We start from the raw sequence: 12,802 nt of genomic DNA on the forward strand, positions 1-12,802 counted from the left end.
AGAAAAAAAATATCTGTGTTTTATTATATAATTTTATAAATAGCTTTTTATATGGCTTATCACATCTGCTATTGCATATGACGGAAATCATTTTTTTTTTACAGCTTGTCTACTTTTTCCATAATTGGCCCTTTCCATTGGCATTTGCTAATCCCTATTGTTCTTAAAAATGTAAAACAGTAACTCAAAAAGACTAATTTGACTCTTATGTACACCCCACTCAACGTTTTTTTCAGAATAATAACAACAAACTTGACGTGACATCACGTAATAGTCTCGCGTCTTTTTAGGGGGGATTTCCAGAAAATCTATTTTTAGAAGAAAAAAAACAGTGAAAATACTCTGAAAATCTATTTTTAGGAAAAAAACAGTGAATATACTCTGATATTGACCTGTTATTTATTACAAAAAGTTGCTTTGTTAGCCAATCAGGGAAAAGGGCATTTTCAAAGCTATTTATAGATTATATAATAATACGTAATATTTAACCCAAATCGTGAAAACCTGTTTTCCTCATGTAAATGAAAAATTAATAATGCTGCGTTTTAGAAATGTATTTTATAATCTGTAAAGTTCCAAATTATTTGGAAAAAAAAACACAAGTGGGTTTTTATCTTGTCACTGTAGTAACATTGTCTAAAAATTCTTATGTTCATTGTTGCATTGAATGAAAGATACATGTATTTACAAAAATTCATAAGTTTTGTTAAAATTAAAATTTTCAAAATTAAAATAGAAATATAATTATATTAAAAAAATTTAAAAGAAAAATTATTTTTTTATTTTTTGTGTTATTTCATTTATTTAGATGGCTAAACCTGACCTGTGTGGCCAATCAGAAGCATCCGAAGATTATTCTGCTATTGAAGGAAGTATGCCATTGTTTTCCAGCGCCAATCAATAAATCGCTACCGAGTACATTAGTGACGGCCATTGTAAACTTAGAAGGGAGAATAAGCATACAACAATTTACCTCGGAACAAGAAATGGGGCTTTACAAAAAGGTATGTTTTTGGAAAAAAAAACTTAAACTACCGCTGTGAATTTTATTTTATTCAAGAATTATATCACAACTTGTATGAACTATTAACACTGCTGGAAATGAGTGATTAGGCTTTGCCACAAGTATAGAGCCAGACCAGCCTGCACATCTGTACAGTCTGATTGGCTCTTTACTATTGGCCGACTGAATTTCAAAATTTTACCTTCATTTCCCCCAAAAATAATAGTACCAAAAATGGACTATTAACTAGTCCACTTTAAGAAATTCAGCAGCGTATAAATTTTCAGTTTTCCTAGAAAAAGAAAGAATAAGATATTTAGAAGACAGCATTAAGATTTTTAGCTCGACTATCTGATAAGAATAAGTAGAGCTATTGTAGTACCCCGAGCGTCGGCGTCGGCGTAACCACTTATGTTAAAGTTTTTGTAATAGTTTAAATATTTTCAAAGTCCATTGACATATGGCTTTGAAACTTTGCACACTTGTTCACCATCATTACCCAAACCTGTAAACAGGAGGAGGTAACTGTATCAAGCATTTTGACAGAATTATGCCCCTTTTTCGACTTAGAATTTATGTTAAAGTTTTTGTAATACCTCAAATATTTTCAAAGTCCATTGACATATGGCTTTGAAACTTTGCACACTTGTTCACCATTTCATTTACCCCAACCTGTAAACAGGAGGAGGTAACTGTATCAAGCATTTTGACAGAATTATTCCCCTTTTTCGACTTAGAATTTATGTTAAAGTTTTTGTAATACCTCAAATATTTTCAAAGTCCATTGACATATGGCTTTGAAACTTTGCACACTTTTTCACCATCATTACCCCAACCTGTAAACAGGAGGAGGTAACTGTATCAAGCATTTTTTTTTACTATCAAGCACTAAGAATAGTCGAGCGTTGCTGTCCTACCGACAGCTCTTGTTATAATAATTCTGTAGTAACAATATTCACAAAATTTCTTTGGGTAAGATATTGTGTAGAATGAAAAAGCTTTTGATTCTGAGTGCAGCGTTATTTTGTTATGAATTTTCTTTGTATCTCAAATGTTCTTTGAACAGTCTTTCTCTCAAGTAGCAGGAATTAAAACACATTATATAGACTTTTATCTATCTTATAATATATATATATATATTATGCAAGGTGACGGTTGCTGACAATGGTCTAGTTACCATGGTCACCACAGCTGACCTTGATGCTGGTTACGAAGTGATGAGCCCAATGTTTCTCAACCAGGGAGGAAATTATCTTTATGCTATGACAAAATCAAAGGTATACAGTTTATATAATAGTTATACATTGCATACCCATAGTAAAGAAAGTTAACAGTTATAAAAAAATAAAAAATATTTCCTTGCTGTGCATTTACTAATATTTATAGCTGTATGATGTGTCACATAAAAAAATGCACATCTGTACACGGAGTCTCAAAAACAGCACAAGTATAAATAGAAATTGTGTTCCATAAAGTCAGAGATTCTTAGTCTTGTGTAAGGTTTCCTTGTTTTTAAAAAAAAAAAGTTTTGATAAGGTGGCCCCTATGAATGAGTTGTAAAGTTGAATGACTAAAAATCTCTTGCTTGTATTATTGAATGTTGGAATCAGATATTACGACTACTAGTTTCATCATTCGAGGAAGTTTTAAGTATCCAACCAACATGTTTGAAAGCAAGTGTCACATATCAATGAAATTGTGTATAAACCCTTTAGATATCTATGAACTATTTTAAATTCCACAAAACATTTAAATCAGCATACTTATTCATATGTCTGAAAACTAGGAAACACACACCTTGTTGAATCTTTAAGAAAGTTCATGTCATAAATGTATGAAAACATTGACTGAACTGTCAGAGTTTGAAGTTTTTAATAGTATATTTCACAAGGTATGGCATTGCAGGCTCCATTTAGATATAGATTTGGATTATGTATGAATTTTGATTCCACCCAATCAAATAATAAATGTCCATGTGTCTGGAAGATTTATAAGCCCACAAGCTTACAAATGGCAGGCATTTATACTATTTTAATCACTCTTTGATCAAGCTTTATGACTGATTCTGACAAAATTTACCCTGTAAAAAGTTTTGACATTACAACAATTACACATGTCAAACTCGGCTTCTGCTCACAAAACTGGCCCAGCTTAAATAAAAGTTGTCATTTATATGCTCAGAGTTTGACATAAATTGCCATTATATAGTTAAGATGGAGAAGTTATTTTCAAGATCATGCCAGGCAGCTGGGAGGTTTTTTTCATTTGAGTTTTTTTGTTTTTGTTTTACTATAGATTTTCTTTACTGCACACTTTTTTCCCCACTTTTTAATAGGAGTTTTATCTATAAAAATTCACTCACATTAAGCTATGATTTAAAAAGTAACCCTGCCCACTGAGTAAGAACAATAGACAAGTATTGCTTTGAATATTTTTGAATTTGTATATTATTATTCAAGGGGCTTTTAAATAACAAAATAACTTGTGTTGAGTATGATCCTTGGGTGTGTGACTGTAGATAATGGTCATGGAGTCTAATGGTCATTTATCTCTCACCCAAAAGGGGTTAATGTTGAATCCATGTACACTTCATGGCAAATGGTTTGATTTCCACATACTTTCCTATGCGAAAAGCTGTGTTACTTAGATAAGGCTGTTAACAAATTTTGATCTTTGAAATGAGGCATTCTTCTATGTGTATCAAGTTATCACTATATTATACTTTTAAGACAATATATAATTGTTTTTATATATTTATGGAAATACAATTTGATTTTATCCTACAGTTATTGAAGGTTGACATAGACCACTGTTTGGTGAAGACATCTTGCCAGGAATGTACTAGTTTGTTTGACTCAGTTTGTGGCTGGTGTGTTCTACAGAATAGGTAGGTTATAGTGAATTACTGGACTTTATTGGTGGAATTTCAACACAAAACAATTAGTCTACTGATATATAATTCTTCACTTCTGATGCAAGTAAAAAAAAAATTCTGGTCAATGGTAAACAATTTTGTTTTACTGTAAGGGACTTTATTGCTCTGGCCTTGGACTTAAGATTACTTCATGTGAGGAAGTTGTCCAGGTAGGTTCAGAAAAATTTGGTTGTACTTGGGTGCAGGCTTGTGCCTGAAATTTTTGCACAGGAAAGCACCTGATGTTATCTTCCACTAGTAAATCTTGAATATCATATGACATTTACAGTGTCATGGTTGTTAAGGTGACATTAAACCGAACCAAAACAAAAAAGTTTATTTTTAACCCATTACCAGATATATACGCCTTTCTACGCCTTTTTCACCCCCCCCCCCCCCTTTAGGCGCCTCAAATGGTGAAAAAATGACTTATTTAAGCCCCCAACACTTGTTTATGTTTGAGAAATGTTGTTTAAAAAAGTGACCATTTTTTCGGCGCGGCCTCCCAGCCAAAAGATACATCAGGGGGTTGCCAGAAGGGGGATGTGTCCCCTTCTGTTTGGGGGGTTTGAAGGGGGGCGGCAGTCCCTCATCGCCAAGAAAATTTTGGACTTTTGAGAGGCTAAAAATGACCCCAGATTGATCATAAGGTAACGTGTAATCAACGCTGAAAAAGCATTTGACTCTATCTCAATCCATTGAGAAGTTGCAGCACTTTGAAATCAATTTTGATGGAAAAAATCAACACAAAATAGTGATTTTTGGCAATTTGAGATGTCCCCTCGTTGCCATGGTGGCTAGAAATTTAAGCCTGAGCATGTTGTTACAAAGGCAATGGTCCAGTCAACATTTGCGCCAAGTTTGATTAGCATTGAAGCAGTTTTTATAGTTTTATAGCAATTTGAACTTGTAACGGGAGCCTTTTCAATGAAAACAGCCATTTTTCACAAAATGCTCATGGGGTATTGGGTTAAGAAAACATGTTTGGTCTGTACTCTAACATTGTTACAATCCAGCAACACACTTTAGATGAAACATGATTAACTGATACATAATACTAGGTAGAAACAAATCTTTTCATAATAGTTTTATTCGCTCCATTATATTGGCTATTTTAACAACATTAGAGGGGTTTTTTTTAGCTCACCTGTCACAAAGTGACAGGGTGAGCTTTTGTGATCAATTTTCTTCCGGCGTCCGTCCGGCCGTCCGTCCGTAAACTTTTGCTTCAAATGACATCTCCTCATAAACCACAAAGCCAATTTCATCCAAACTTCACAGGAATGTTCCTTTGGTGGTCACCTTTCAAAATTGTTCAAAGAATTTAATTCCATGCAGAACTCTGGTTGCCATGGCAACCGAAAGAAAAAACTTTAAATATCTTCTTTTATAGAACTCAAAGAGCTAGAGCTAAGATATTTAGCATGAAACATCTTCTAATGAGTGTCTACCAAGTTTGTTCAAATAAAAGCCCTGGGGGTCAAAATTGGCCCCACCCCAGGGGGTCATTGATTTTCCCTATATGCATATAGTAAAAACTTAAAAAATCTTCTTTTAAAGAACCCAAAGAGCTAGAGCTTAGATATTTGGCATGAAACATTTTCTAAATGAGTGTCTACCAAGTTTTTCAAATCAAAGCCCTGGGGTCAAAATGGCCCCGCCCTAGGGGGTCATTGATTTTCCCTATATGCATATAGTAAAAGCTTAAAAAATCTTCTTTTAAAGAACCCAAAGAGCTAGAGCTTAGATATTTGGCATGAAACATTTTCTAATGAGTGTCTACCAAGTTTGTTCAAATCAAAGCCCTGGGTCAAAATTGGCCCCGCCCCAGGGGGTCATTGATTTTCCCTATATGCATGTAGTAAAAACTTAAAAAATCTTCTTTTAAAGAACCCAAAGAGCTAGAGCTAAGATATTTAGCATGAAACATCTTTTAGTGAGTGTCTACCAAGTTTGTTCAAATAAAAGCCCTGGGGTCAAAATTGGCCCAGCAACAGGGGGGTCATTGATTTTCCCTATATGCATATAGTAAAAACTTAAAAAATCTTCTTTTAAAGAACCCACAGAGCTAGAGCTAAGATATTAAGCATGAAACATGTTCTAATGAGTGTCTACCAAGTTTGTTCAAATAAAAGCCCTGTGGTCAAAATTGGCCCCGCCCCAGGGGCTCATTGATTTTCCCTATATGCATATAGTAAAAACTTTAAAATCTTCTTTTAAAGAACCCAAAGAGCTAGAGCTTAGATATTTGGCATGAAACATTTTCTAATGAGTGTTTACCAAGTTTGTTCAAATAAAAGCCCTGGGGTCAAAATTGGCCCCGCCCCAGGGGGGTCATTGATTTTCCCTATATGCATATAGTAAGAACTTAAAAATCTTCTTTTAAAGAACCCAAAGTGCTAGAGCTAAGATATTTAGCATGAAACATCTTCTAATGAGTGTCTACCAAGTTTGTTCAAATAAAAGCCCTGGGGGTCAAAATTGGCCCCGCCCCAGGGGGTCATTGATTTTCCCTATATGCATATAGTAAAAACTTAAAAAATCTTCTTTTAAAGAACCCAAAGAGCTAGAGCTTAGATATTTGGCATGAAACATTTTCTAATGAGTGTCTACCAAGTTTTTCAAATCAAAGCCCTGGGGTCAAAATTGGCCCCGCCCTAGGGGGTCATTGATTTTCCCTATATGCATATAGTAAAAGCTTAAAAAATCTTCTTTTAAAGAACCCAAAGAGCTAGAGCTTAGATATTTGGCATGAAACATTTTCTAATGAGTGTCTACCAAGTTTGTTCAAATCAAAGCCCTGGGGTCAAAATTGGCCCCGCCCCAGGGGGGTCATTGATTTTCCCTATATGCATGTAGTAAAAACTTAAAAAATCTTCTTTTAAAGAACCCAAAGAGCTAGAGCTAAGATATTTAGCATGAAACATCTTTTAGTGAGTGTCTACCAAGTTTGTTCAAATAAAAGCCCTGGGGTCAAAATTGGCCCAGCAACAGGGGGGTCATTGATTTTCCCTATATGCATATAGTAAAAACTTAAAAAATCTTCTTTTAAAGAACCCACAGAGCTAGAGCTAAGATATTAAGCATGAAACATGTTCTAATGAGTGTCTACCAAGTTTGTTCAAATAAAAGCCCTGTGGTCAAAATTGGCCCTGCCCCAGGGGCTCATTGATTTTCCCTATATGCATATAGTAAAAACTTTAAAATCTTCTTTTAAAGAACCCAAAGAGCTAGAGCTTAGATATTTGGCATGAAACATTTTCTAATGAGTGTTTACCAAGTTTGTTCAAATAAAAGCCCTTGGGTCAAAATTGGCCCCGCCCCAGGGGGGTCATTGATTTTCCCTATATGCATATAGTAAGAACTTAAAAATCTTCTTTTAAAGAACCCAAAGTGCTAGAGCTAAGATATTTAGCATGAAACATCTTCTAGTGAGTGTCTACCAAGTTTGTTCAAATAAAAGCCCTGGGGTCAAAATTGGCCCAGCACCAGGGGGGTCATTGATTTTCCCTATATGCATATAGTAAAAACTTTAAAAATCTTCTTTTAAAGAACTCAAAGAGCATAAGCTAAGATATTAAGCATGAAACATGTTCTAATGGGTGTCTACTAAGTTTGTTCAAATAAAAGCTCTGGGGTCAAAATTGGCCCTGCCCCGGGGGTCATTGATTTTCCTTAAATGTGTATAGCAAAAACTTAAAAAACCTCTTTGAAAAAACCCAAATAGCTAGAGTAAGATATTAAGCATGAAACATCTTCAAATAATTGTCTACAAAGTTTGTTCAAATAAAAGCCCTTGGGTCAAAACTGGGCCCGCCCCAGGGATGTCATTGTTTTTAACTATATGTGTATAGTAAAAACTTAAAAAATCTTCTTTTAAAAAACCCAATGAGCTAGAGCTTAAATGTTTAGCATGAAACATCTTCTTATGGGTGTCTACCAAGTTTGTTCAAATAAAAGCCCTTGGGTTAAAATTAACTCTGCTGGGGGGGGGGGGGGGGAGAAGGTCATTGTTTTTCCTTATATGCGTATAGCAAAAAACTTAACATCATGAAACATCTTCTAATGGGTGTCTTAATTCCAAGTTTGTTCAAATAAAAGCCCTGGGTTTTAAACTGGCCCCGCTTCGGGGGGCCTATATACAGGTGAGCGACTTCAGGGCCATCATGGCCCTCTTGTTTGTTTTGTTATTTTTTAATAAACCAAATGTTTAAAAAAGCAACACAACAATATATTCCTTTGTTGTAAACATGTTATTCAATATTGATAAAAGATTCCTGGCCTTGTATTACTAGCAAGTAAAGAAACTGATACCTTCATTAATTGATTTCAAAGTATTTATCTTTCCCATAAAAAATGCAGTAGGAGAAAAATACGAAACAAGAAAGCTTTGTTGAGAGAATTGTTTGATAACTTTGTATTTCTAAGACAGCAAACATGTAACAGAAATAATGAATAGATTTTTATGAGATATCAGCCTTATACCTCTGTGTGGTGAAAGTTTATAACCATGCAAGTCTTTATGCTTTTTCATTACAATGCTTTGAAATTTACTTTTGAGTATTTACAATACATGTACAGACATTTTGAGATATTATCAAATACATTCCAACAGTTACTGAACACTTTGAAGGAATTTTGAAACAAACTAGGCCCTTATGTGTTTGTTTTGTTTAGTTTTTTGTTTCGAAACGTATAAAAGAGAAATGGTTTATTAAAAGAAACTATAAAGAAAAATTAAGAATATGGAAAAAAGGGCGATGGGGAATAAAATATTGTGTGAAATTTATTTCAGAAGATTTTTATGCTTTAAAAGGCCAAGATTATTGTAAAATGTAAAAATAAAATGTAAATTTTGTTGTCAATTCTTTTAAAAATAACAAAAATAACATGATAAAGCATGGGAAAAAAAACAACCAGAAAAAGTTTCAATGAAATGATGAAAGATTATTTTTTCATAAAACAAAAAAAGGGAAACACCAACAAGGGTGGAGGGTACTGTAAAATCATTATTATTTGTGTGGGCACGAATTTTCGTGGTTTTTCGTGGGTAGGTCAATCCACGAATTTAAGATCCGAGGAAATTTTATCCCAACAATTACTTCTAACCATGTCTCTATTCTATACATATGTAGCCACTTTTCGGGTTGATTATTGTGTTATGATGGTTTACAGATAATCAGGTTAGTGACAGATTAAATCTATAAATAGTTTATGTTTGAAATATTTAAGAAACTTGAAAGCAAAGTCAATTATGTGTCCTGAATTTTGGTCGTAAATACACATCACTGAGACTGCTTAATTGTTGTAGGCTACTTGATAGTCTTTTCCAGAATCCAGTAAAAATGCGAAACCAGTGCAATAATTAGCGCTAATATTAATCGTCAGTTTTCTCTGATTAATTGTTAATAGAATTTAAAGAAATCTTTGATATTAATGTCATAAGTTAAGTACACAAATCAATCATAAACAATCACTAAAACGGATGAATTGTACATCCTTTTGTCGTCTTTAAATGATCCAGTTTAAATGAATTTTAATCTGTATTTGTGCAACTGCTATTAGTGCTGCAAATCAGCCTATTTTACTAGCCCTTCTAGAGGGGTAAGTGGTCTATGTTAGCCAACAGCAAGTTTCATACACCAAACTGTTCATCTGGATCTGTTGTTTCTGGGATGGATATTCATTTGACCCAACCTCGATGCGAAGCTGAGATATCCAAGATGGCGTCCAAGATGGCCACTTAATCCCTAAATATTCTAGTATATTTATGTTTGCTAATTTCTTTTCTCAGTTTTGTAAATCAATTGAAATTTAACATGAAATTATTTATTTTTAACTCACTCATGCTATAAATTCTGACTTTATTGCATTTTTAGCTCACCTGACCACGAAGTGGTCATGGTGAGGTATAGTGATGGGGCTATGTCCGGCGTCCGTCGTCGTGCGTTGTGCGTCGTGCGTCGTGCGTTGTGCGTCGTTCGTCGTCAACAATTGGGTTGTTAACAGTCTAGCAGTCACAGTTTTGATTGGATCATCATCAAACTTTGTCAGAATGTTTGTCTCAATGAAATACAGATTCGAGTTCGAAGATGGGTTATCTCGGGTCAAAAACTAGGTCACAGGAGCTAAAAATAGAAAAAGCTTGTTAAACACTCTAGAGGCTGCAGTTTTCATCCAAATATTCTGGAAATTTGTCAGGAAGGTTGTTTTGATGATATCTAGGTCAAGTTCGAAGATGGGTCATCTCTGGTCAAAAACTAGGTCACGAGCTAAAAATAGAAAAAGCTTGTTAACACTCTAACAATTGGGTTGTTAACAGTCTAGCAGTCACAGTTTTGATTGGATCATCATCAAACTTTGTCAGAATGTTTGTCTCAATGAAATACAGATCGAGTTCGAAGATGGGTTATCTCGGTCAAAAACTAGGTCACAGGAGCTAAAAATAGAAAAAGCTTGTTAACACTCTAGAGGCTGCAGTTTTCATCCAAATATTCTGGAAATTTGTCAGGAAGGTTGTTTTGATGATATCTAGGTCAAGTTCGAAGATGGGTCATCTCTGGTCAAAAACTAGGTCACGAGCTAAAAATAGAAAAAGCTTGTTAACACTCTAATAATTGGGTTGTTAACAGTCTAGCAGTCACAGTTTTGATTGGATCATCATCAAACTTTGTCAGAATGTTTGTCTCAATGAAATACAGATCGAGTTCGAAGATGGGTTATCTCGGGTCAAAAACTAGGTCACAGGAGCTAAAAATAGAAAAAGCTTGTTTACACTCTATAGGCTGCAGTTTTCATACAAATATTCTGAAATTTGTCAGGAAGGTTGTTTTTAATGATATCTAGGTCAAGTTCGAAGATGGGTCATTTCCGATCAAAAACTAGGTCACAGGAGCTAAAAATAGAAAAAGCTTGTTAACACTCTATTGGCTAACACTCTAACAATTGGGTTGTTAACAGTCTAGCAGTCACAGTTTTGATTGGATCATCATCAAACTTTGTCAGAATGTTTGTCTCAATGAAATACAGATCGAGTTCGAAGATGGGTTATCTCGGGTCAAAAACTAGGTCACAGGAGCTAAAAATAGAAAAAGCTTGCTAACACTCTAGAGGCTGCAGTTTTCATCCAAATATTCTGGAAATTTGTCAGGAAGGTTGTTTTGATGATATCTAGGTCAAGTTCGAAGATGGGTCATCTCTGGTCAAAAACTAGGTCACGAGCTAAAAATAGAAAAAGCTTGTTAACACTCTAATAATTGGGTTGTTAACAGTCTAGCAGTCACAGTTTTGATTTGATCATCATCAAAACTTTTGTCAGAATGTTTGTCTCAATGAAATACAGATCGAGTTCGAAGATGGGTTATCTCGGGTCAAAAACTAGGTCACAGGAGCTAAAAATAGAAAAAGCTTGTTAACACTCTATAGGCTGCAGTTTTCATCCAAATATTCTGGAAATTTGTCAGGAAGGTTGTTTAGATGATATCTAGGTCAAGTTTAAAGATGGATCATGTCTGGTCAAAAACTAGGTCACAGGAGCTAAAAATAGAAAAAGCTTGTTAACACTCTATTGGCTGCAGTTTTTCATCCAAATATTTTGGAAATTTGTCAGGAAGGTTGTTTTGATGATATCTAGGTCAAGTTCGAAGATGGGTCATCTCCGGTCAAAAACTAGGTCACAGGAGCTAAAAATAGAAAAAGCTTGTTAACACTCTAGTGGCCGCAGTTTTCATCCAAATATTCTGGAAATTTGTCAGGAAGGTTGTTTTGATGATATCTAGGTCAAGTTGGAAGATGGGTAATGTCGGTCAAAAACTAGGTCACAGGAGCTAAAAATAGAAAAAGCTTGTTAACACTCTAGTGGCTGCAGTTCTCATCCAAATATTCTGGAAATTTGTCAGGAAGGTTGTTTTGATGATATCTAGGTCAAGTTGGAAGATGGGTCATGTCCGGTCAAAAACTAGGTCACAGGTGCTAAAAATAGAAAAAGCTTGTTAACACTCTAGTGGCTGCAGTTTTCATCCAAATATTTTGGAAATTTGTCAGGAAGGTTTGTTTTGATGATTTTCAGGTCAAGTTCGAAGATGGGTTATCACCGGTCAAAAACTAGGTCACAGGAGCTAAAAATAGAAAAAGCTTGTTAACACTCTAGTGGCTGCAGTTTTGATTAAAATATTCTGGAAATTTGTCAGGAAGGTTGTTTTAATGATTTCTAGGTCAATTTCGAAGATGGGTCATGTCTGGTCAAAAACTAGGTCACAGGAGCTAAAAATAGAAAAAGCTTGTTAACACTCTAATGGTTGCAGTTTTCATCCAAACATTCTGGAAATTTGTCAGAAAGGTTGTTTAGATGATTTCTAGGTCAAGTTCGAAGATGGGTCATCTCAGGTCAAAAACTAGGTCACAGGAGCTAAAATAGAAAAAGCATGTTAACACTCTAATGGCTGCAGTTTTCATCTAAATGTTCTGGAAATTTATCAAGAAGGTTGTGTTTTTGATGATATCTAAGTCAAGTTCGAAGATGGGTCATCTCCGGTCAAAAACTAGGTCACAGGAGCTAAAAATAGAAAAGCTTGTTAACACATTAGGGGCTGCAGTTTTCATCCAAATATTCTTGAAATTTGTCAGGAAGGTTGTTTTGATGATGTCTAGGTCAAGTTCGAAGATGGGTTATCTCCGGTCAAAAACTAGGTCACAGGAGCTAAACATAGAAAAAGCTTGTTAACACTCTAGTGGCTGCAGTATTGATTCAAATATTCTGGAAATTTGTCAGGAAGGTTGTTTTGATGATTTCTAGGTCAAGTTGGAAGATGGGCTATCTCAGGTCAAAAACTAGGTCACAGGAGTTAAAAAATAGAAAAAGCTTGTTTACACTCTAGTGGCTGCAG

The 12,802-nt window shown here is 34.8% G+C and overlaps 1 protein-coding gene across 1 annotated transcript in view; it reads left to right on the forward strand.

Annotated features, from left to right (window-relative positions):
- Positions 1-808: 808 nt before the first annotated feature.
- LOC132744179 (plexin-A2-like) overlaps positions 809-12,802 on the forward strand; it is a gene marked incomplete at both ends in the record, with an annotated part of 36,597 nt that continues 24,603 nt past the window's right edge. Inside the window, 3 exons of the mRNA XM_060732799.1 lie at positions 809-1,004; positions 2,152-2,280; positions 3,790-3,890. Of these exons, the coding sequence (XP_060588782.1) occupies positions 809-1,004; positions 2,152-2,280; positions 3,790-3,890 (426 nt within the window). The remainder of the gene's footprint in view (positions 1,005-2,151; positions 2,281-3,789; positions 3,891-12,802) is intronic.

Source organism: Ruditapes philippinarum, unplaced genomic scaffold (genome assembly GCF_026571515.1).
Source record: "Ruditapes philippinarum isolate M1 unplaced genomic scaffold, ASM2657151v2 ctg10459_1_1_1_1, whole genome shotgun sequence".
Taxonomy (NCBI): Eukaryota; Metazoa; Mollusca; class Bivalvia; order Venerida; family Veneridae; genus Ruditapes; species Ruditapes philippinarum.